Source organism: Dipodomys spectabilis, unplaced genomic scaffold, assembly GCF_019054845.1.
Source record: "Dipodomys spectabilis isolate Male_0828 unplaced genomic scaffold, ASM1905484v1 ptg000085l, whole genome shotgun sequence".
Classification (NCBI taxonomy): domain Eukaryota; kingdom Metazoa; phylum Chordata; class Mammalia; order Rodentia; family Heteromyidae; genus Dipodomys; species Dipodomys spectabilis.
In genome coordinates this window covers 2,891,639-2,917,953 of record NW_024870762.1, presented here as the reverse complement: position 1 = coordinate 2,917,953, position 26,315 = coordinate 2,891,639, and the positions used below count along the sequence as shown (strand labels likewise).

At 40.5% G+C, this 26,315-nt stretch overlaps 1 protein-coding gene and 1 pseudogene across 1 annotated transcript in view; one reads left to right on the top strand and one right to left on the bottom strand.

Annotated features, from left to right (window-relative positions):
- Positions 1-26,315, bottom strand: part of Fkbp5 (FKBP prolyl isomerase 5) — a 104,421-nt gene that overhangs the window by 35,541 nt on the left and 42,565 nt on the right. The window contains exons 2-5 of the mRNA XM_042684000.1: positions 24,303-24,428; positions 19,238-19,382; positions 8,595-8,737; positions 7,616-7,730 (exon numbers count right to left, since the gene is read on the bottom strand). Of these exons, the coding sequence (XP_042539934.1) occupies positions 7,616-7,730; positions 8,595-8,737; positions 19,238-19,382; positions 24,303-24,407 (508 nt within the window). The 5' untranslated portion in view covers positions 24,408-24,428. The remainder of the gene's footprint in view (positions 1-7,615; positions 7,731-8,594; positions 8,738-19,237; positions 19,383-24,302; positions 24,429-26,315) is intronic.
- Positions 19,498-20,159, top strand: LOC122111279 (annotated as a pseudogene).

The following is a 26,315-nucleotide window of genomic DNA, read 5'->3' as shown; positions in this document are numbered from 1 at the left end:
GGTTCAGAGCTAGCCCTGGCAGGAAAGACTGTGAGACTCTTCAACAAACCACCAGAAAACTGGAAGTGGCGCTGTGGATCAAGTGGTAGAGCACTAGCCTTGAGCTGAGGAGTTGAGGGATAGCGCCCAGGCCCAGAGTTCAAGCCCCTAGAACTGGTAAATAAAGAAAAAAAAAACAAAAAACACCATTTGAAGGAAGCAAAACAAAACATATAAATATTAGAAGATTGAAAAAAAAAGAAATTAAGTGCCCATATATAAGGCACCTTTCATCGTAACAGATCATAACTTGTATGGGGAAAGATTATTATTTACATTTGAGAAAACTATGTGCTCAAGGTGGTCAAGTAGGCTGTCTACAGACAAAATAACAGGTAGAGCCAGAGACAGTGGCACAAGCCTATAATCCTATTTGGGAAGGTAAGATCAATGACTGCAGCTCCAGGTTAGCCTGGGCAAAAAAAAAATAGCCCAAGAGATTGCATCCTAACCAATACTGGGTAAGGTGTCATACCTGTCATCCCCCAGCCACACAGGGAAGCACAAGTAGGATTACATAAATCAAAATTCTTAAAAATAACTAACGAAAAAGGGGCTGGATGTGGTTCAAATGGTAGAGCACTTGCTTGCCTAGAAATCTTGAGGTGTGGAGTTCAATCCCCGGCACAACAAAACAGGTAGCAATTCCATGATTTAAAACTCAAGTCTATCATTTCCAAAGCCCATGAGTCCCTTCTACTCAGTACTTCATGATATATCCTCATAGAAACTCTTCTGTATCTCTAACATCTGCTGGTGAGCAGTCAATTGTTCTTTTACTCTACAACTGGATGTAGTTCTAGGTTTCAAACCTGGTTTTGAATCACAGAGTATGGACCATGCTGTGAAAGAAGCCAAACCCATATGAACTGAGAAGACTTCAAAAAGAACAAGATGCTCAACTGGGCAATGGTGGCTCATGCCTGTAATCCTAGCTACTGAAAAGCCTGCGATCTGAAGATGATCGCTCTAAGCCAACCTTAGTAGGAAAGTCTGTAAGACTCCTATCTCTAATTAACCACCAAAAAGCTAGAAGTGGAGGTATGGCCCAAGTGGCAGAGTACCAGCCTTGAATGAAAAAGTTAAGGGAGAGTTTGAGGTCTGAGTTCAAATCCCAGTATCAGTACAAAAACAAAACAAACAAAACAACAAAAACCAACAAGGTGCTCCTGGTTGGAAACAGGGATAATCTTTAAGCAACTTCTATCCTCCTCCCCCACAGCACTAACTTGTTTACAAGGAAGTCAAGCTATCGTTACCTTTATAAATAAAAATACATTTCCATAAAACTGATTTGCTCCCCTCAAGTCAAAAAGTGCTTTTGGAGAAAATGCAAAATAAATCATTTACTCTCAAATTTCCCAGGTGAGTACATTATAATAAGATGACAAACAAAAGATTAGTCATTGCTCTTTCTTAAAATAATTGGACTCAAGAAAAAATAAAATTACATAAATGATTATTCAAATATGACTTAAAAATGGCATCCCGAGTTCACTCCCCTTTATGGAAAGAGGGAATATAAGAAGAAACAAAAGAGGGCTTGGAATGTGGCTTAGTGGTAGAGTGCTTGCCTAGCATGCATGAAGCCCTGGGTTGGATTCTTCAGTACCACATAGAAAAAGAAACCGTGGCTCAAGTAATAGAGTTGCTAGCCTTGAGCAAAAGAAGCTCAGGGATAGTAGCCAGGTCCTGAGTTCAAGCCCCAGAACTGGGGGTGGGGGGGTGGGGGGGAGGAAGAAGAAGAAACAAAGAGGGTCTGGGAATGTGGCTTAGTGGTAGAATGCTTGCCTAGCATGCATGAGGCCCTGGGTTCAATTCCTCAGTACCACATGAACAATAAATAAACTAGTCAAGTGAGCACTATACTGACAATGAGTGACAAAAATTTATCTAAGTGGGAAAACAGTGTTTTAAATGCATGCTATAAAGTTAATGGCCAAAAGGAACCATACTCAGACATTTCCTACTTAGGAAATTAATTTTACTCAATGGCCTGGGTTTGCAATTCTGAAAGTATTTAATTTATATACTAGGACTACACAAATAAACCAATATGTTGTGGACATATTGGATAAAAAAGTTTCAAATGGGCAAAAGGAGAAGAGCCATGTGGTTCTGAATCAGGACTACGTACTCACAGTTTATAAGACATCTAAGTTATATGTACAGAAATACTGTACATACAGATGTGTGAAGTGTATGTGGAGGCATGTGTGCTTCCTAGCTCTGTCTTGCTAGAAGCAAGGATATCCCACTGTGCAAGCACACCTAACACCCAGACCTTGTTTTCTAAATATGATTCCCAATACAAAGAATCAGTGCTCCTTGGAGAAATGGTTAATTCCAAACCTGGAGCATGGAAATTTCTGAGATGAGCCTAAAGCACCTTGTGGTACCAGAAAGTAAGGAAGTGCAAAAACAAAAACTCCTAAACCAAAAAATAAAAATAAAACACAGTGGGGAAATGTTGAAAGAACACAAAAACCAAATTGAAGTTTTCAATAGCCAAAAAAATGAAACAAATCTGAAACAATCTGTGCCAAGTAAGAACAGCAATGAAAAATAACTTACAGAAGAAAATATCTAAAAAAAAGAAAAAGAAAAAGAAAATATCTGTAGGTGCATACTGATATAAACACATAACTACATAAACAACAAATGGGGAAAAGGAGGCAACTCTTCCTTACAACAGAATTTTATTTAATAAATGTGATAAAAATGGACACAGAAGATTACTATTAGTCAAATACTGTAGTAATAATAATTGTTATATATGGAAACCATTCATGTGGGCTGGGAAGGTGGCTCAGTGGTAGAGTGCTTCCCTTGCATGCATGAGGCCCTGGGTTTGATTCCTCAGCACCACATAAGCAGAAAAAGCCAGAAGGGGCGCTATAGCTCAAGTGTTAGAGCGCTTGCCTTGAGCTGAAGAGTTGAAGGACAGCGCCCAGGCCCAGAGCTCAGGCCCCACGACTGGCAAAAAAAAAAAAAAAAAAATTCATGTATGCTAGAATGAGTCTGTGAAAGTGTGAAATAATTAAGACATTTACAGCTTTTTTGTTTCTTAGTTTGTTTTTGGTGGTGGTATTGGGGGCTTGAACTCAGGGTCTTATGCTCTCACTTGGCTTTTTCCACTCAAAGCTGGTACTCTTTCACTTAAGCCACACCTCTACTTCCAGTTTTTTTGTTGGTAAAGTAGTAAGAAGAGTCTCATAGATTTTCTGCCCAGGCTGGCTTAAACCTTGATTCTCAGATCTTAACCTCCTTAGTAGCTAGGATTAGAGGGGTGAGCCTCCAGCATCAAACGTCTGTATTTCCCTCTTAATGAGATACTTTTTTATTACAGAGGAGAAATATGGTAATTTCACATTAATCGAATGATCTAAAATTAATACCACCAGTAATAAGACATCAACATCAAGTTGATCACAATATCAACACGATGTATTTTCCAAAATGCACAGTACCAATCTGATCACTGCAGATATCTGACAAAAGAGATTCTACAAATGGTCAATTGTCTTAAAAAGTGTCAGTTAGACTGTCTTCAAAACCATCAGGGTCAAGCCAGGTGTCAGTGGCTCACACCTGTCATCCTAGCTACTCAGGAAGGTGAGATCTGAGGATTGTGGTTCAAAGCCAGCCCAGGCAGGAAACTCCATGAGACTCTTATCTCCAATAAACCACTCAGAAAACTGGAAGTGGCGCTACGGATCAAGTGGTAGAGCCTTTGCTTGAGCTGAAGAGCTGAGGGATAGTGCCCAGGCTCAGAGTTCAAGCCCCATGACTGACCAAAAAGAATAAAATAAAACAAAACAAAGCATCAGGGTCAGAATAAAGGAAGACTGAAGACTTGACACATACTGGAAGGAAATAAAGAGACTAGACAACTAAATACAATGCCAGATCCTGAACTTGATTCTGGGGCAGAAAAGTAATGAGTGTGGTAACAGGTATAACTCTGAATAAAACCTATAGAACAGCTAGTAATTTTGTGTAAATGTTAATTCCTAATTCTGATAAATGTCCTACAATTGGGTCAAATTTTAACATTAGGGAAAGCTGATACAAGAAATTTTTTTGCGGGTTGGGGGGAAATCCGGTCATGGGGCCTGAACTCTGGGCCTGGGTGCTGTCCTTCAGCTCTTCAGCTCAAGGCTAGCACGCTACCACTTAAGCCATAGCACCACTTCCGGCTTTTTTTCCCCTGCTTATGTGGTGCTAAGGAATCGAACCCAGGGCCTCATGCATGCAAGGCAAGTGCTCTACCACTGAGCTACCTTCTCAGCCCCAAGAAATTTTTGTATTAATATTTCAACCCTCTGCCAATCTAAAGTTATTTCAAAACAGAAAGTTAGGAAATGACTCACAATGAATTTATTACCAAAACCCAAACTTAATTTAGTCTACCCCAAAGTCCTCTATCTCTACAGTAATAAATTTGTGGTATTGTGTATAATTTGGAAAAGTTTTCCTCTTAGTTAATAAGACCCTCCAGTTTAAAAACACAAATTGTTGAGGGGCTGGGAAGATGGCTCAGTGGTAGAGTGCTTGCCTTGTATGCATGAAGCCCTGGGTTTGATTTCTCACCACCACATAAGCAGCAAAAGCCAGGAATGGCTCTGTGGCTCAAATGGTAGAGTGCTAGTCTTGAGCTGAAGAGCTGAGGGACAGGACCCAGGCCCCATGACCGACAAAACACACACACACACACACACACACACACACACACACAATTGAATCTAGGGGAGTTTCCATATCATATGAAAAAAAATCTGATATATAGGTTTGAAAATTTTCAAAATGATTAAAATACATTATATATACATGTACATATGCATTTAAGTGCCTGTTAATAAAGATAATTTTCAGTAATTTCCATAAACATTCAAATTCTACCAAGGATTTCTAGAGCCAACAGAACCTTAGAAATTAAGAAGTCTGGGGCTGGGAAGGTGGCTCAGTGGTAGAGCACTTGCCTTGCATGCTCGAGGCCCTGGGTTCGATTCCTCAGCATCACATAAGAAAAAAGACGGAAGTGGCACTGTGGCTCAAGTGGTAGAGTGCTAGCCTTGAGCTGAAGAGCTGAGGGACAGCGCCCAGGCCCAGAGTTCAGGCCCCACGACAGGACCCCAAAAAAAAAAAAAAAAGTCTATTTAGTGACTCTGAGACCTTAGGCAGTTAGTATTTATCTGAACTTCTCTCACATGGGGATTATCTCAGTTTGGAAGGTTACTGTGGGAAATAAATGAATACATAAGAGTAGTAATATAGTTGTTGGTACCCCATAGTAAAAGAACTTCTGGCTGGTGCCAGGGGTTCATGCCTATAGCTACTCAAGAGGCTGAGATCTGAGAATCACGGTTCGAAGCCAGACCAGGCAGGAAAGTTTGTGAGATTCTCATCTCCAATTAACCACCAGAAAAACCAGAAGTGGTGCTGTGGCTCAAGTGATAGAGTGTTCACCTTGAGCTGAAGAACTCAGGCCCAGAGTTCAAGCCCCACAACCAAGAAAAACAACAATAACAAAAATTCAACTTCTTAGTAAATGGAACTACCAGGTAATTCAGCACACATATATGAAATTATTATTTAATAAGGGAAGCTGTTATGAAAAGGTTGAATCTAAAACTATTTTGAGATGTATCCAATGTTTATTTTGTTTACTAGATGGCACTGAAGTTTGAACTCAAGGGCTTGTGCTTCTTCTATCTCTTCAACCATGCTCCCAGATCTTTCTAGCCTTTGTTATTTTTCGAATAGGGTCTCACATATATGCCCAAGACTGGCCTGGACCATGTTCTGGCATTTATACTTCCTACACAGCTAAGTTGACAGGTGTTATCATGTCCAGCTATTGAGATGGGCTGACTTTGAACTATGATCTTCCAATCATGGACTCCTCAGTAGTTAGGATTGTAGGTGTGCATTACTGACATCTGATAGTGAGATCTCATCTCAACAAACTGGATAGGGGGCACATCTGCATATTCCCAGCTACTTGGGAGGCACAAATAGGAGAATCATGGTCCAAGGTCGACCCTAAGCAAAACCAAGAGACTATCTAAAACATGACTTAAAAAAAGCAAAAACGGGGCTGGGAATGTGGTTTAGTGACAGAGTGCTTGCCTAGCATACATGAAGCCCAGGGTTCAATTCCTCAGTACCATATAAACAGAAAAAGCTGAAGTGGCGCTGTGGCTCAAGTGGTAGAGTGCTAGCCTTGAACAAAAGAAGGTCAGGGGCAGTGCTTAGGCCCTAAGTTCAAGCCCCAAGACTGGCAAAAAAAAAAAAAAAAAAGCAAAAATGGGGAAGTGGCCAAAGTGGCAGAGTGTATACCTAAGAAACAAAAGGCCCTTAGTTCAAAACCCAGAAACAGGGCTGGAAAGATGGCTCAGAGGTAGAATGCTTGCCTTATATGCATGAGGCTCTGGGTTCGATTCTTCAGCACCATATAAACAGAAAAATCCAGAAGTGGTGTTGTGGCTCATGTGGTAGAGCACTAGCCTTGAGCTGAAGAGCTGAGGGACAGCACTCAGGTCCAGAGTTCAAGCCCCAAGACTGACAAAAAAAAAACCAAAAACAACAAAAACCCAGAAACATGCACTATAATTTAAGAAGGCCTATTTAAAATAGAGTTTAAGGGCTGGGAAGTTGGCTCAGTGGTAGAGTGCTTACCTCGCATGCATGAGGCCCTGGGTTCGATTCCTCAGCACCACATAAACGGAAAAAAACTGGAAGTGGCACTGTGGCTCAAGTGGTGGGGTGCTAACCTTGAGCTGAAGAGCTGAGGGACAGTGCCCAGGCCCAGGGTTCAGGCCCCACAACTGACAAAAAAAAAAAAAAAAAAAAAATTAAGAGTTTAAGCCAGGCTTGAACTCAGGCTTGAACTCAGAGTTCCAGCTGTATATATGTGTGTGTGTGTGTGTGTGTGTGTGTGTGTGTGTGTGTGTGTGTGTGTGTGTGTGTGTGTGTGTGTGTGTGTGTGTGTGTGTGTGTGTGTGTGTGTGTGTGTGTGTGTGTGTGTGTGTGTGTGTGTGTGTGTGTGTGTGTGTGTTAGAGTACCTGTCTAGCAAACATGAACTCAGAGTTCCAGCTACGTGTGTGTGTGTGTGTGTGTGTGTGTGTGTGGTAGAGCACCTGTCTAGCAAACACAAGGTCCTGAGCTTTAAACCCCAATACTTTCAAAAATGATTTAATAGTAATAATAAGAGTTCATTTTAAACAGTTAAATAGAGTTTTTGAGTTTCTTATTTTCATAGGGTCATTCATACATGGAAGAATTGAGATATAGCCCCAGTCTGGAAGCAGGAAATGGGGTGTCTGGTCACATGTCAGCCTCCTTCCTAGACAAGAAGGTAGAGTTGGACTTGTTGGTTTCTAAGGTTCTGTTGACCCTAGAAATCCTTGATAGATTTAAATATTTATGGAAGTCATAGGAATTATTCAACCACTGGCACCTGATTTCAATATATTTTGTTTTTATGTATAGATTTTTAAAATAGAATTTTCACTTCATTCACATAAAAGAACTTAACTTCTAAGGACCAGTTCCCTCTGCAGCTATACTTACTTTCTACTGTTGCTCCTTCATTTGGGTTTGAGTATCCCTCACCTTTTCGCTTGATTCTACGGATAATGCCTGCATCTTCAAATAAATCCTCTCCCTTGAAATCAAGGAGCTCGATCTAGAAAGGAAAAAGATTTAACTGAGAAGAGATCAAAGCCAATTTAACATATGCAAAGGCAAAGACAACTGTTTCTCTGTCATTTTATAAAATAACATTTTATTTTAAAATACATGTATCTATCTGTGAATCTTCATTACTGGAAAGGCAGATAAAAGTTAGCATAATAATAACATCTAGGATACATCCTGTGGGGCTGCAGTGCAAAGATGGACAGGAAATACTAAGAACACTGCCTTGTAGGCAAAAAGACAGCATGACAAGAAGGTGGCGCAGATTTATTTTGTCTGAGTCTGAGGTCACCACGTTTTTACCTTCGCATTCTTGATGTTCCTGTCTTAAAATATAAGACTAAATCCTAGGAATCTAGCCTACAACAAACTACCTTGTTGAGGGATAGTTCTTAAAATTAAGCTTTGTCAAATATGTGTACTCATTGCAACATGGAATGAACAACAAACACCACGACCACTACTCCAAATGGAGAATGGTATCTGTGACATTTATAAGTCTTTAGAACATGAAAACACCTTGCTATTTTGTACAGGCATACTTTAACATTTATCACCATCTCTTCTAGTGTGTCAATTTTGAACGTTTTACACTACTGACCCAAGTCTATTTCTAAGTCTGTGTCTTTTGTTTATTTGCATAGGACTTTTTTGTGCCAAAGACATGTTTCTAAGAAAGCACTGGCACACACCCCTTGGTCTGTGGGAAACAATTCACGAAGCCAAACTCTAAAGTAAATAAATTGTATCTGATTCTCAGCAGCAATCCTCAGGTCCTTGTTCCATTTCCCTATTCCCTTTAGTGGCAAAGAGCACGTGCTGACAAGGTAACTGACTCCACATGCATACTTGCCTCAAAGAAGAGAGTGGCATTGGAGGGGATCTTAGGTAGACTCCCAGCAGAGCCATATGCATATTCTGGTTTGCACAGCAAGTGGCAGATCTCTCCTTTCTTCATGGTGGCCACCCCAATGTCCCAGGCCTTGATAACCTGGCCTAACAGGAAGGAAAGGCATATGCTAAATTTGACAAATTTAGTTTTTATGAAACAATGTTCAGACAAATTTCCAATTCTTCATACTATATATTCAAATTATGAGTGATGAGACAGCAGATCTCAGTAAAAACTACACAAAGAAAAGTAAGTATGATCTTTTGGAAGACAGAGAAGAAAACCTGTTGAGGAGGATGAAGTACCAATTCCTCAAATACCACAAAGTTAAAACCCTGAGAAGTGGTGTTAACAACGTTCACAAAATACCACTGTATTAAAATTGTTGCTATGGGGCTGGGAAGTTGGCTCAGTGGTAGACCGCTTGCCTTGCATGCCTGAGGCCCTGGGTTCGATTCCTCAGCACCACATAAGAAAAAAGCCAGAAGTGGCGCTGTGGCTCAAGTGGTAGAGCGCTAGCCTTGAGCTGAAGAGCTGAGGGACAGTGCCCAAGCCCAGAGTTCAGGCCCCACAACCGGACTCAAAAAAAAAAAAAAAAATTGTTGCTCAAGAGGCTGGGAAGATGGCTCAGTGGTAGAGTGCTTGCCTTGCATGCCTCAGCACCACATAAGCAAAAAGAAAAAAGCCGGAGTGGCGCTGTGGCTCAAGTGGTAGAGCACTAGCCTTGAGCTGAAGAGCTGAGGGACAGCGCCCAGGCCCAGAGTTCAGGCCCCATGTCCGGACCCAAAAAAATAAAAAAAAATAAAACACTAAAATTGTTGCTCAATTTATCATTTCAACCATAATAATAAGTGCATGTTTTCTAAGCAGAAATGGAACACTCCCACTCCTTTTGCTTTTAATTTAAACTTAGGGTCTCATTAACTTTTGCCTAGGCCAGCCTTCAACTGCAATCTTCCTGTCTCTTATTGTCTAAGCAGATGGTATTATAGACATAGATTACCAGGCCCAACCAGTATTAATTTTTTTGTACCATAAAAGCCTGACATGATCAGGGTTAGTGGAAAGTAAATTTAAAATAGTGCTTTAAGTGTAGAATCATACTATACATATACACACATTTTCGAATTTAAAATATAAAAGCTAGATGCTGGTAGCTCATATATGTAGCTCTACCTCTCCAGAAATTGCAATGTGGAGGATTACAGTTCAAAGCCAGTCTGGATAGAAAAATCAGCTAGACTCCATCTCCAATTAACCAGCAAAAGCTGGGGTGGAAGTGTACCTCAAGCGATAAAAGCACTAGCTATAAGCAAGAAAGCTAAGAGTCTGAGCCCCTGAGTTCAAGCTCCAGTAGGTACTGACAAAGTAACATAGAAAAAACAACAAAAAATAGTAAAAAGCAGGGCTGGAGGCATGAACCAAGTAGTAGTGTGCCAGCCTAGTAAGTCCAAGGCCCTGAGTCCAAACTGCAGTACTGAAAAAAAAAAGTTTTTTAATAAAGAAAAAAGCCAGGCTAGCTACTCAGGAGGCTGAGATCTGAGGATCACAGTTTGAAGCCAGCCAGGGCAGAGAAGTGCATGAAACTCATATCTCTAATAAACTACTCAGAAAAAGCTGAAAGTGGTGCTGTGGCTCAAGTGGTAGAGCACTAGCCTTGAGCCAAAGAAGTTCAGGGACAGGATCCAGGCCCCAAGTTCAAACCCCAGAACCCGCACACACACAAAAAAGTGTTGGGACAAGTGCAAGGCTATGTGTTCTAATGCTACTACTACTAAAAGAACATAAATTATATTATTTCACAAGTGGTAGAGGCCAAGGCTTTGTCTCTGAGTGCAGCTCAATGATTAGTGTTCCACATCACATTTGCTGTAAGAAGCACACTCACAGTAAATGATTTGCAATTTACAGCGTGGAGCAAGACCCAGAAGATCCTCGTAAAGTAAGCAGCATGCAGAATCATTCTGGTAAAAATGTCCTGATTATCCACTTAAACTTTGCCTGTTCTACCTACCCCTAATTTGAAGTGCTTTCAGCATTTCATCTTAACTGTTTCTAACATCCAACATATATAATTTCTTTCTTTCTTTCTTTCTGTCAGTCAGTCATGGGCTTGCACTCAGGGCCTGGGTGCTATCCCTGAGCTCTTTTGCTCAAGGCTAGTGCTCTACCACTTTGAGTCACAGCTCAGCTTCCAGTTTTTGAGTGGTTAATTGGAGATAGGAATTTCGTGGGGACTTTTCTGCCTGGGTTGGCTTTGAACAGTGATCCTTAGATCTCAGTCTCCTAAGTAGCTAGGATTATAGCTGTGAGCCATCAGTGCCCAAATAATTTTTTTCTTTTTATTATTATTAAGTAGTTGTACAAAGAGGTTTCAATTCTGTAAGTCAGGTTAAAAGTTAATCAGTTCACCCATCCATTTTCCCATAATTCCTTTCTTTTTATACTCATTTTAGGATTTTATACAATATCTCACAAAATTACATAACTACAAACAGCATGGTGTGAATAAGTTTCAAATGGTTCTTAGTAAGAAGTTGAGAAAGAAAAAAGGAGCCCCTGACTCCTGAAAAGTACTGAGCTACATCAAAGTAGGCCTCAGGATGCCTGAGGCTGGCCTAGGGTTCAAGGCAAGGCCCTCATTGGCCTGCTAAATATCAACAATCTCACAAAATACCAGCGCCAGTCAATGTCATAGTGAGACGATGATAAATTGAGACAAATAAAAACCTTAAAATTGCTTTCCACGCCTGGACCAAAAAAATAACATCCTTGTGAGGCCTACAAAACACCCCCCTCTTCTGGCTAGTCTGAGTGAGTGCTGCTTCACTGTTGCAATTCTAGTCTCACTCTACTCCAGTCAGATCTCTTCTAATACCCAAATGCAAAGTTACCTCATACCAACAGCACCTAACCCAGGCAAAGCCCACTTCCTTAAGCCTCCCCAAGCTACCCACCTCAGCCCAAATCCCGTCAATGGGCCTTTCTAACATGCCTCCTTAGACACTCCCGGGGGTGCCGTGTCTCTTCCCTCACAAGTAATGACTCCAGCCTGTTTAACAAGGAGCTGTGCTCCTTGTGGGCTCTGACTGGAGAGCAAGGAGAAGGACGCCCAACAGGTGGTACCAGAGCATGAGAGCACACAGGACCACTCAGGATATATGCAAACAGGATGAAGCAAAGGTCTAGACTTAGGTAATAGTTTCTACCACATTTTCTTAGGCTAAATTCCTAGAGGTAGAATTACTGGGCCAGAAAAAAAAAAAAGAGCATTTTTTACAGGTTCTTAATCTTAAAATCCTACTTTATCTAGTAGATAAAATACCCCAAAATGTATCAAGACAACTTATTCTTACATTTGATCAGACTTTAATTTTCCTAGCTCAAACACAATGTACATGATCAATTCCAAAATATGAAATAAGAACATATGCAAGTGCTTGCCAGTGGCTCATGTCTATAGTCTTACAAATCTGAGGATCAAAGCTAGCCTGGGCAGGAAAGTCTGTGAGGTTCTTATCCTTAATTAACCACCAAATGGCCAGAAGTTGAGTTGTGCCTCAAGTGCTAGAGCACTAGCCTTGAGCAAAAATGCTCAGGCACAGTGCCCACACCCTGAGTTGAGGCCCAAGACTGGCATCAAAAAAAAAAAAAAGTACAAATATAAGTAATTTTATAGGTATAGTAACTACATTTAATTATAGTCAATTTGGAGGGAGAATTATGATAGGGGTGACGTTAACCATGATGCATTATACTCATAAACTGATGGTTGAATTAAAACCCCTTTGTACAACTAGTTAGGGTAATTTTTAACATCAAAATATAAATAAGATGTTCTGAGTTTCAAACACGTAGATGGGCTACTTATTTATTTATTTATGTCGGTCGTGGGGCCTGAACTCTGGGCCTGGACACTGTCCCTCAGCTCTTCAGCTCAAGGCACCACAGCACCACTTCCGGCATTTTTTGCTTATGTGGTCCTGAGGAATGGAACCCAGGGCCTCATGCATGTGAGGCAAGCACTCTACCACTAAGCCACTTTCCCAGCCCCTATGTGGGCAATTTAAAAAGTTTAAAATTATACAAATGCACTATGCTTTTTCTTCTTTCTGTAGGGCCATATGTTTTTCTGATTTAAAAATTATACAATACAGGGCTGGGAAGGTGGCTCAGTGGTAGAGCGCTTGCCTTGCATGCCTGAGGCCCTGGGTTCGATTCCTCAGCACCACATAAGAAAAAAGCCGGAAGTAGCGCTGTGGCTCAAGTGGTAGAGCGCTAGCCTTGAGCTGAAGAGCTGAGGGACAGTGCCCAGGCCCAGAGTTCAGGCCCCACGACCGGACCAAAAAAAAAAAAAAAAAATTATACAATACATTTAAAAATGTAACAGTAGTACAAAGGGGAAACAGAAGCTGGGTGCTGGTGGCTCACATAATCCTAACTACTCAAGGAGGCTGAGATCTGAGGATCATGGTTCAAAGCCAGCCAGGGAAGGAAAGTCCACGAGATTATTATGTCCAATAAACCACTAAAAACCTGGAAGTGTGCTGTGGCTCAAGCAGTAGAATGCTCGCCTTGAGCTGAAGAGAACAGGGACAGCGCTCAAACCCAAAGTTCAAGCCCCCAAACCGACAAAACAAAACAAAACAAAACAAAAAAACAAAGGGGAAACAGTTGAATTTAATCATCTAATACTTTTGTTTAGCCTAAAGATTATAAAGAGTACCTTAGAACATTGATGACATATATTTTTTTTACTTAAAAAATGTTTAACTGTAAAACATATCAAACTTATCCTGCTCACCACTTCTCAGTGTAGAGCCCAATATGTTAAGTATATTCACACTGTATGCACTCAATCTTCACAAGTTGGTCATTTTGCAGATCTGAAACTTTGCACCCATTAAACACCTCCCCCTTTTTCCTCTTCCCTTGTGCCCTGAAAGCCACCATTCTTCCTGTTTTCAGGACAGAGACCACTACAGATACCTAATATAAGTTTGGTTATAAAATAATCTCTTTTTGTGACTGATCAATTTCATTTAGCATAATGTATAATGTCCTCAAGGTTTGTCCTACATTAGGACTGAATAATATTCCACTAAACTGGTATGTTACGTTGTATCTATTGGGTTCCTTCAACGTTTTGGTTATTACGGATAATGTTGCTTTGAATAAGTGTGTATAAATATTTCTTTTAGGCCTTGCCTTCAATTCTCTTGGCTCTGGGTTCAAGCCCCAGGACCAGAAATAACAACAACAACAAACATCAGGAGTATATGACTCAAGTGATAAAGAGCACTTTTGCCTAGCAAGTGGTAGGATCTGAGTTTAAATTTAAACCCCAGTCAGCACTGCCAAAAAATAATAAAAATAAAGTAAAACTTTATATGGGAATTAGACTTCAATAATGTCAAGCATACAAGAACACTAATTTTGCCTTTCATAAGCCCTGTCAACCATGATGAAAAAACTGTCTGGTAGAGAACAGGCTCTCACAGCACATACTGCTGACTAGGATCAATTTTTTTTTTTTTTTGGTCAGTCATGGGACTTGAACTCCAGGCCTGGGTACTGTCCCTGAGCTCTTCTGCTCAAGGCTAGCGCTCTACCACTTGAGCCACAGCGCCACTTCCAGTTTCCAGTGGTTTATTGGAGATAAAGAGTCTTATGGACTTTACTGCCCAGGCTGGCTTTGAACAGTGATCTTCAGATCTCAGTCTCCTGAGTAGCTAGGATTACAGGTGTGAGCCACCAATGCCTGGCTTCAACTTTTGTTCTTGAGTTAGATTTAAACCTTAAGTTTTGATGTAACTTCCTGTGTTTGAGTGTGGTTCGACAACTTTCTGTTTATCTATGGACAAATCCCTTAACGTCACTACACCTTAATCTCTTCATACGTATAAAGCAAGGAATTAAAAGAGTCCAAGAGACAGTATTTTTTTAGATTGTCCATATATATATAGCGGTTGTTGTAGTTACTTGTGGGGCTTGAACTCTGGGCCTGGGCACTGTCCCTTAGCTCTTCAGCTCAAGGCAAGTGCTCTACCACTTGAGCCACAGCACCACTTCCAGTTTTCTGGTGGTTAATTAGAGATAAAAGTTTCATTGACTTCATTCCCCGGGCTGGCTTTGAACCATGATCCTCAGATCTCAGCCTTATGAGTAACTAGGATTACAGACGCCAACCACCAGCACCCAGCCTTTTATATGATTTTTCATTTTGATGAAATAGCGACTGATATAAAATATTAAGCTCTAAATTGCCTAGTCCAAGTTTTTTGAAAGAATCATACTACATAGCCTAGGTTGGCCTCCTGACACAGCTTCCCAAATGCTGGGATTACAAGTGTGTACCACCAGGTCTGGTTTGTGTGTCTTGTTTTATAGGCAATGAACATGTTACTAGAGGTATGTTGATCTTTCTTAGTGTTTCTAATAAAGATAGATAGGCCACCATAAGACCATTAAAGGCCTCTGTTATTATATTGGTGTTAATTCTTTCATGGTTTTGCATCTGTATTCATTATAGAAGGTAGAGAATGATGGAATCAGAGACTCTGACTAACCTTAAAACTCTATACACATTTTTTTTTTTTTTACAGGAGCAGAAATGGTTTACATCCTGCAAGGATCAGTAAAGACAGTTACCCTGGCTTCCTAGTGAACTCAGGATCCTCCTGCTTCCATCTGCTGAGTGCTGCGATTATAGTATTACAGATGAAAGATGACCTGATATCTTATTTTATTTATTTATTGAGCTAGTTCTGGGGCTTGAAATCAGGGCCTGGGTGCTATCCTTAAGGCTTTTTTGATCAAGCCTAGCCCTCTACCACTTGAGCAACCTCTACTTCCAGCTTTTTGGTGATTAAGTGGAGGTAAGAGTCCCATAGGCTTTCTTACTCAGGCTGGCTTCGAGCTGCAATCCTCAAATCTCAGCCTCCTGGGTATCTAAGATTACAGGGGTGAGCCACCAGTATCTGTCTAGCTTATGACCTGCTGTTTTAAATCTTCAATTTTTTTTTAAAGACAGAGGTTCTAAAGGTTGAGTGAGGACTTAGTGGACTACCTCCTGAGGTCTAATGAGACAGTCACTCTGAAGTCATCTAATTTAAATAATGGTGTTATAACCATTCTGGTAGCCCAGGAGGTTCACATCCCTCAATCATCAAAAATAAAAAAAATGTCTAAAATAACTGTCACATTGATCTTTACATCAAAAGGGAAACTGATTTTGACTGGTGCTTTATCCAAACACACGTTAACGTGACATGAGCCATTAAACTCATTAAGGACCCAAAAGAGTTGGGGGCAGTTGACAGAGCCAGCACTGAAGTGTGGACAGGAAGTAGACATCACTATGACACACAAGTGACTCTGGGCACCAGGAAAGGCAGGAAGTTCACCACATGCTGTTTTCTGTCCTAGGTCCATGCTTAGTTAGTGGTTTAACTAGCTCTAGAGTCAGAGAGAGAAAGGAATTACAGTCTTCCCTGTCATGGGAGATGGAGGGCAGGATGACCACTTTTCACTCTCCACACTTACTCTAGGAATAAGTCACAACTGCCTGTGGCAGATAAGAATAAAAAGACAGATCTGCCACTAGCTTCTAACAAGTCACATGAACCACAAAATTCAGTTTGGTATGACTAATATTCTTTTTTTTTAAGGTTTTTTTTTAATTGTGAAAATCCCATACAGAGGGCTTACAATTACATGAGCAAGGTAATGAGTACATTTCTTATCAAGCATTGTTGCCTCCTCCTTTGTTTCCCCTTACCATCCCCCCTCCCACCCCCTCCCCCACGCCAAAATTGCAAAGTTCGTTTTTCAACATAACATCTTGTACATCTCATTGTTGCAATGGGTCCACCTGTATCCCTATTTAAACAATTTGGTTTTTTTCCTTCCCCTCCCCAAATTATACCAACATCAAATACAGTGAAAACAGGGGTTATACCATGGGGGAGGGATGACTAATATTCTTATAAGATTAAAGAAAGCAAGAATACTAAATTAATTGAAGACATTTAAAAACATTCGAAGAGATATTACTAAAAATCATACTAAAAATGTTTTTGGTGGTGTATGTCCCTAGGCTTTTATTTTTACTTGTATTTTATTTTTTCAGTTGTGGGGCTTAAACTCAGGGTCTAGGTACTGTCCTTGAGCTTCTTTATGCTCAAGGCTAGCACTCTACCACTTGAGCCACAGAGCCACTTCCAGTTTTTGAGTGGTTAATTGGAGATAAGAGTTTCACAGAGGCTTTTCTGCCCAGGCTGTTTTAAACCGCATGCTCAGATCTCAGCCTCTTGAGTAGCTAGGATTACAGGTGTGAGCCACAGGCACCTAGCTTTACTTTAAGACTCCCTACTTTTGCCCAGGCTGGCCTCAAACTTTCAGTCTTCTTGCCTCTGCCTCTCCAGTAGCTGGGATTACAGCTATGTACCACTATACACAGCTAAATCACATTTAATTCTTTTTTTTTTTTTTTGGAGGGGGGGGTCCAGTCGTGGGGCCTGAACTCTGGGCCTGGGCACTGTCTCTCAGCTCTTCAGCTCAAGGCTAGTGTTCTACCACTTGAGCCACAGCGCCACTTCCGGCTTTTTTTCTTTTTGCTTATGTGGTGCTGGGGAATCAAACCCAGGGCCTCAGGCATGCAAGGCAAGCACTCTACCACTGAGCCACCTTCCCAGCACCCCCACATTTAATTCTTGAAAAAATATGTCTCCACTTTTTTTTTCCTGCCAAACTCCTTTACATCTTGACAACTGATGACTACTCCTGTGGCTAGACCATAGCTCAGTGGTAAGCACATCTTTAAGTATGCAAAGGCCTTGGGCTTCATCCACCTCCCAACTGAAAGCTATAAAAAAACTGTTTATGGCTGGGTGGAGGTGGCTCACGCCTGTAATCCTAGATACTCAGGAGGCTGAGATCTGAAGATCGAGGTTCAAAGCCAGCCCGGGCAGGAAAGTCTGTGAGACTCCTATCTCCAAATAACCACCATAAAACCAGAAGTAGTACTGTGGCTCAAGTGGTAGAGTGCTCACCTTGAGCTGAATAGCTCAGGGACAGTGCTCAGGCCCAGAGTTCAAGCCCCACAACTGACAAAAAAACAAAACAAAACTGTTTATGATGTACCTGTTAATATTTACTGTAGTAAACATTAAAGTTGTGTAGTAATTTATTTCAAGTAATAACAGCCTCATGTTAACATAAAGTATTTGTTCTAAAACAAAAATTAGAAGAAAGGCATCCTTTTCTAATTTTCTAGCTAGAGATGTGGCTTTAGTGGTTAGTGGTAGGTACATGCCTGTATAACAAGCATGAAATAAAGTTCAAATCTACTAGCCCCACCCTCAATGGCTTTCATTTTCTAATTTTACAAATGTAAAATTGACTTAATATAGGACAAATAGATTCTGTCTCCTTATACTGTTTTATCCCCCTCAACCTCCTGAGTGCTGGGATGTTGGATTACGGTCATGAACTATAATGCTTGGCTGGATTCCATTTCTACTTCTACATTCATCTTTTATAACTTTAAGTGAAATATAGGGGAAAAAAATACAACCTACAAAGAGATAGTTGGAAAAGGTTTAAAGAGCAGTTTTAATGGCCTTTTCAAATTAACTGTTAATATAATCAATACTACATCAAAAGCTCAAGTTTCACTAAGGTTAGTTACAATAAGAAGTGTAAAAGTTTATCACTAAACTTTTTATATTATGTTGGACTTAAAATGGACTATTTATTCACATATAACCATGGACATCTCGTAATATTCACTGAGAAAATACTGGCTCACTGAGTAATTCAGACTTTTCAAACTGTGACACATTTCATTGTATAATACTAAAAAGTCACATTCATTAATACCTGCTGATTTCATCAGAAATGTCTCAAGTTTCAGGAAGCTGTCAAGCTCATTGTGGCATACACCAAATTTTCAACACTGTAATTTTTATTTAAAAACTCAGTAGCAAAATGTAAGTTGTTTTCTTGGAAGAGACAGGCAGACTTCATTCATTTTCCAGAAAATACCTGCCAAATTCTTAATAACCAAGTTTGAATAATCACAGTTTTCCCTTTCAAGTAAAAATAGTATTTCATGGAAAAATAGTACTTCAGCTTGTTTGGTTCTCAGCCAACACAAGTGCCCAAACACTCTTCTTGGCATACCATGGTGCCACACGCACAGAGCTGCTACTGGTATGCTTCCCTGGCTGGCACAGAGTATCAAACCCATATGAAACTCAAGACTGAATTGTAATCCAGGTTGACTGGGGCACAAACACAAGACCCCATTTGAAAAATAAAGCAGAAAGGGATGTGTAGCTCAAGTGGTAGAGCACCTGTCTAGTGAAGGCTAGGCCCTGAGTTCAAACCCCAATAGCACTGAACCCTTTAAAAGAGGCAAGTAATAGCTTAGTTTGTTATGAAAATAACTGAACCCCTGAAAAGAATCTCAGAGACTCCCATGCTGCTAACTCTCTGAAAATACTGCTTTTGACTAAGGACAGATTAGGTTCTACTGTTCCTATAAAATACAGATAGTAATAAATCTAAGCAAAATATATCCCCCCAAAATATCCTCTTACCTTTGCCAAGACTAAAAACAAATGGTTCATTTCTATCATGACTGGAATCAAACTTCTTTCCATTGGACAATTTTCCTTTGTAATGGACATAAACTTTGTCACCAATCATTGGCATCTCTTCACTGTTCCCTGCTCTCTTGACAATCTAGAAAAGATAAATATCAAGAAACAGGTGGTAGGGTCCGAGCTGGCCGGGCTGCGGGTCCCCAGCCACTGTCGCGAGCTGCTGTGGAACGGGGAGCTCGCTCACGCAAGGAATCATGCAGAGAGCCTCACGGCTGAAGAGAGAACTTCAGATGCTAGCCACAGACCCTCCCCCAGCCATCACATGCTGGCAGGAAAAGGGCCAAATGGATGATCTTAGAGCTCAAATATTAGGTGGAACCAACACACCTTATGAGAAAGGTATTTTCAACCTGGAAGTCATCATTCTTGAGAGGGTGCCTGGAGACCACCCCTCAATATTGCTACTGTGTTGACCTCTATCCAACTGCTCATGTCAGAACCCAACCCTGATGACCCACTCATGGCTGACATTTCCTCAGAATTTAAATATAACAAGTCAGTTTTCCTCAAGAATGCCAGGCAGTGGACAGAGAAACATGCGAGACAGAAACAGAGGGCCAGTGAAGAGGAAGTGCTTGATGATTTACCAAAGACCAGTGACTGTGAAGTCTACAACTCAGTACAGAAAAGGAAGGCCAGGCAACTAGGAGGCATAGAAAAGAAATTTCACTCTGATGTTCATGAGGTTTTTCTTGATCCATCTTAGTTAATAAGATCTTTGACAAGATCTTATTCGCTTACTTTTCTTGAACGTTTTTCTTTGTATTTGGTGACATAATTTTTGTATTCTGTAAAATAATACTGTATTTGCGTATTCTGATCGACAATGATTCTCTTCAGTTTGCTTTATTTATGTTGTATATATGTTTTGAAACCTTTTTAACCTGAAAAATAGTCACTTAATGTTGAGTATGTTTTTATCCTAAGTATGTGGGAATAAACTGGCAAGAATTCTAAAAAGAAAAAAAGAAAAAAAAAAAGAAACAGGTGGTAGAATTTCTGATTTCTATTCAGAGAATAAAAAGGCAACACAGCGGGCTGGGAATATGGCTTAATGGTAGAGTGCTTGACTAGCAGAAGCCCTGGGTTCCATTCCCCAGTATCATATGGTAGAGTGCTATCCTTGAGTAAAAGAAGCTCAGGAACAGTGTTCAGGCCCTGATTTCTCCTTTTTGAAGGCTTCCTTCAGCATTCTCTCAATATCCCTTCCAGTTAGAAAACTGTCTTTACTAAAGGTTACAGTTAATTTTACTGCTTACTGTACTATTCCCTCAAAAAAATTAGCCAATAAATCTAATGGTCTATACCGACACAAAGATCTCTCAAAACACAAACTTGTGAGGTAGGCGGCTTCATACAAACTATACTACGAACACTATGAGACTTTTAAAACAGTCAATGAGAGAACTCAAGTGAAGTTTCAAAAGCATGCTTTTACTTACTTCCCTCCTTTGTTAAAAATGCTACCTTCACAGGTTGGGAAGGTGGCTCAGTGGTAAAGTGCTTGCCTTGCATGCATGAGGCCCTGGGTTCCATTCCTCAGCACCACATAAGCAGAAAAAACAGGAAGTGGTGCTGTGGCTCAAGTGGTTGAGCACTAGCCTTGAGCTGAAGAGCTGAGGGACAGTGCCCATGCCCAGAGTTCAGATCCCACAACCAACAACAAAAAAAAGACAAAACAGTAACTTCTATCAATATTCTGCCAGTTTGGTTTGATTTCATAAAGCCAATATCCTGGTATAACATGTTATACTTCACATTATTTGAAAAATGCTCAATCTGTAAAAACCATTAGTATCACTAGGCAGTTTGGTGATACTGAAAAACTTGTTTTCTAGTAAAGGAAATGCCAAAGAAAAGTTCCAAGCTGAAAAATATTTAGCTATCGTAAAATCCAGTATATTTATTTTGTTCTTGGCAGAGCAAGCTGCTAATGCAGTTGGTCATTTCTTGGAAAAGAAAATTCAATCCAGGCATGTGGTGGTATAATTTATTCTGTCAATCATCTGTGCCAAATTAATCATTTTTAGTAGATAGCAGAGGATAGTAGCTAACATTTAATGCATATCTTTCTTGGAGAAGGGCTTGAGCTTTCATTTGAAGAATACAATTATTTGCTTTTAAATTCTTGTAGATGTGTTCCCCAACCCCACCCCACATAAACACCACATAAACACTGTGAACTTAAATTCCACAATTTTCTTAGCTCAAAAGCCCAAAAATTCTTTCAAGTAAAAGAAGCATTGTTACTCTCATGGGACTGCAAAAGAAAAAGGTTTCAAAACAAAAACAAAAAACAAAAAAAACACACCCCACAAAACTAATCTAAAAGTGTGTGTGATATCTAGAAGTCTAGGCTCAGCCAACAGTAGGAATTTGCATTGCAAGGACTGTACACAAACAACTTGGCACATGGATGAATGGCTACTTGAAGCCAGGGGGCCACCTGCAAAAGGCAATGATGTTATCATCTATTACCTGTGGTTTATTCCTTTATTTTGCAGTGTTGAGGATAAAATGCAGGGCCTTAAACATACAAAGCAAATGCTGTAGACTTTCAGTCCTTGGGTGCTGTGGTTTTAATATTGTTTGTCTTTACTAAAACTTAGATTGGGAGATAAGGAAGTGTGTGTGTGTGTGTGCGCGCGCGTGCGTGTGCGTGTGTGCACCCTGGGATTTGAACTCAGGGCTTGAGTATTATCCCTGGACTTTTTACTTTTTTGTTAAAGGGTAATAATGCTCTATCACTTGAACTAAGCTCCAATTCTGGTTTTTTTGGCATGCTTACTTGGAGATATGAGTCTCACAGACATTCCTGCCCACGCTTGCTTCGAATTGTGAGTTCAAGCCTCCTGAGTAGCTAGGATTATAGGCATGAGCCATTGGCACCCAGTAGGTGAGATCATCTTCTTCTTCTTTTTTTTTAAGTCATTATTATAAAGGTGATGTACAGAGGGGTTACAGTTACATAAGTCAGTAAAGAGGACATTTCTTTTCAGACAAAGTCACCCCTTCCCTTGTTCTCTCCCAGATTTTCTCTCATGTGGTGAGGTTTTTTGTTTTTTTTTTTTTTGCGGTGAGGTCTTTTAAGAGGCGATTAGGTGCAGAGGACAAAGTCTCATGCCTGTAATACTAGCTACTCTGGAGACTAAGATTTTAGGGGAGTAGTTTAAAGCCAGCCAGGCAGACAAATCTAAATGACTTTTTTTTTTTTGGGGGGGGGGGGAGGGGAGTGTCAGCTGTGGGGCTCAGGGCCTGGGTGCTAAAACAGATCTTTTCTGCTCAAGGCTAGCACTCTACCACTTCAGCAAGTGCCACTTCCATTTTTAGAGTGGTTAATTGGAGATAAGAGTCTCACAGGGACTTTCTCATTGGGACTTTTCTGCCCCAGCTGGCTTCTAACCCAGATCTTCAGATTTTAAGCCTCCTGAGTAGCTAGGATAACAGACACGAGCCTCCAGCACTCAGCTGAGTGACTCTTTATCTATAATTATAAGCTAAAAACTGGAACAAGAGGCATGGCTCGCCGGGCGCTGGTGGCTCATGCCTGTAATCCTAGCTATTCAGGAGGCTGAGATCTGAGGATCGCAGTTCAAAGCCAGCCCGGGCAGGAGAGACGGTGAGACTCCTATCTCCAATAAACCACCAGAAAACCGGAAGTGGTGCTGTAGCTCAAGTGGTAGAGCGCTCACCTTGAGCTGAAGAGCTGAGGGACAGCACCCAGGCCCAGAGTTCAAGCCCCATGGCGACAAAAAAAAAAAAAGAGGCATGGCTCAAGTGGTACAGTGCCAACCATACACAGAATAAGCCAAGTGAGAGAGCATCTATGTCCCACAGATGTAGAAGCAGCAACTACTTAATGCACGAAAGCTATTTAACCTCTCAGCTTCAGTTACTAACTTAGGAAATTGAAGATTCAAATGCGTTTTGCTTACAGTGAAAAGTGTTTAAGAAACAAATTTAAAAATACGAAAATTGGGGGAGGGAAAGAGGGAGAAAAATGAGGCAGTGACTAACAAGTTTGACAAGAAATATACTCACTACCTTATTTATGTCACTGTAACCCCTCTGTACATCACCTTTTAAATTAAAATTTAAGGGGCGTGGAAGGTGCCTCAGTGGTATAGAGTGCTTGCCTTGCATGCATGAGGCCTGGGTTTGAGTCCTTAGAACCACATTAGCAGAAAAAGCCCAAAGTGGTGCTGTGGCTAGCTTTGAGCTGAAGAGCTCAGGGACAGTGTCCAGGCCCAAAGTTCAGGTCTCACAACCGACAAAAAAAAAAAAATTAAATTTAAAAAATGAAAAATGATTAACTACAGTGCTTTAATAAATAGGAAAATTAATCATAAGGTATGTTTTCTGATAAAACTTTTTATTCCACTCCCAAAGTCTCCATGGTATACAGTAACTCTACTTATAGGTGAAAAATACAGGCACGAGCCACGGGTACCTGGCCGAAAAATCCTTTTTAGGCTTCCAAACTAGCTTTGTCGTCCTCTAAAAGTCTTTAATGTTGTCATTATAGCTAGCTTTATTATACTGAAATGATACATTAACTGAGAAGCATGGTGGCACATGCCTGTAATCTCAGCACTTAGGAGGCTGAGTCAGAAAGATTATAATTTTGAAGCCAACTTGTACTACATTACATCCTGTCTCAGAAAGATATATTAAAATCAGAACTCATTTGTACACTGAAAAAAGAGGGGTTTTTGGAGTCAGGCATAAATAACTTGGACCTGAACTCTAGGCTCTGCCTTTTACTAAGATTTATAAGATTGGAGCAAATTAATTTACCTAGCACAGCTTCCATTTCACCATGTACAGGCAGGATCAAAATGAAAACCTCAGTACTACCAAGGTGAAACATGAATCTAGCTATAGTGCTTAGCACTTGGTAAGCCTGAATAACATTACCACCTGCCCCCACAACAACGTGTCTATGACCAATCTTTCCAGATAGCGTATTTGCCTGTGTGTCATTCACTTGTGGCCTTACCTTTAACACTCCTCTGTCTTTTTTGGAGGTAATGTCCTCTCCCTGTTCAGCAATAGTGGCTGCTGGGTTTTCTCCATTGTTCTTGGCACCCTCATCAGTAGTCATTGTCTTTTCTAAGTAGGAAACCTGCCAAGAAGAAACATATTTTAAACCAGGCATTGGTGGCTCATGTCTGTAATCTTAGCTACTCAGGAGGCGAGATCTGAGGACCATAGTTCAAAGTCAACCCAGGCAGGAAAGTTCGTGAAACTCTTATCTCCAATAAACTACTCAGAAAAAGCCAGAAGTGGTACTGTGGCTCAAGTGGTAGAGCGCTAGCCTTGAGCACAGAGAGGCTCAGGGACAGAGCTCGGACCCTGACTTCAAGCCCCAGGACTGGCAAAAAAAAAAGAAAAAGAAAAAGAAAGAAAGAGAAAGAAAAGAATAGAAAGACAAGAAAAAAAGGGGGGCTGGGAAGGTGGCTCAGTAGTAGAGTGCTTGCCTTGCATACATGAGGCCCTGGGTTCGATTCCTCAGCACCACATAAACAAAAAAAGGCACAGTGGCACTGTGGCTCAAGTGGTAGAGTGCTAACCTTGAGCTGAAGAGCTGAGAGACAGTGCCCAGGCCCAGAGTTCAAGCCCCATGACAGACAAAAAAGAAAAAGAGAGAGAGAGAAAGCAAGAGAGAGAGAGAGGAAGAAAAGAAGAAAAGAAAGAAATGTAGTTTAGCTGTGGAAAATATCATTTCTTTTAGCATCTTTTTCAATGCCCCTTGGAACTAAGCTTTTCTTAAGATTTATATGAGGACCAATATAAATAGACACCAGAAATGGAAAACAAAGCATTTGCCTGGGCTGATGTAGCTCAGTGGTAGAATACTTATTCAGCATGTGCAATGCCTTAGGTTCAAACCCTGGCAACATGCACAAGCTTTTGCTATGATCAGGTATTGATTTATCAGGCATATAAATAAAACACCACCCAATTCTTCTATTTCCCATCTGGTTCGAGATCCAAACTAGAAAGCAATACAAATTAGGTTTGTTAGTAATTATATTCCTGAATGTGACTACACAGTAGGAAACAGTCTGATAATCTTAAAAACATTATTTTTCAGGAACCCTATTGCACTGTTGGTGGAACTACAAACTAGTACAACCATTCTGGAAGGTCATTTAGAGGTTCCTCAAAAAAAAAAAAAAGAACCTCTCTATGACCCAGATGTACTATTTTTGGGCATCTACCCAGAACATCACAAGTGAGGTTACGGTTAAAGACACGTGTACACTCATGGGTATTGCTGTACTGTTCACAATAGCCAAGTTATAGAAACATGCCTACAACAGATGAGTAGATCAAGAAAATGTGGTATATATTCACAATGGAATTTTACTGATCCATTAGCAAGAATGGGATTGTGTCATTTGCAGAGAACATATCATGTTAAGTGAGATAAGCCAAACTCAGAGAGACCAATGGCCCATGTTTTCTCTCATATATGGAAACTAGATCTAAAATATAATTGGACATGACAACCTATACAGGACTCTAGGCATTCATGCACAGTCAGACTAAAGGAGGATAGCCTTAGGGGAGGAACCCAAAGTGTAACGCCTCTGAACATTTAAAATACTATTTATTGAAACAAATTCTAGGAAATGGAGACATAGTTTTTGTTGTTATTGTTGGTGGTGGTGTTTTTGCTTTTTGTTTTTCTTTTCTTTTTGTATGGGGTGGCACAGAAAGAAAGGAAGGCTGAGCAAATGCAATCATGCTATTCAGTATATATTATGTAGGGAATGACCTATATAATTTGTAGGCTAGGATAGGAGAAGGAAATCAGGGAAAGTGAAAGGGTGACACTGTCCAAAAGAAGAAATGCACTCATTTTCTGGCTTATGAAATAGTAACCCTCTAAACAACACCTTAATAACAGCAATAAAATTATATTAAAAAAAAAACCACTGTCTATGGAAGTGGCACTGTAGCTCAAGTGGTAGAGTGCTGGCCGTGAGCTGAAGGGCGCACAGAC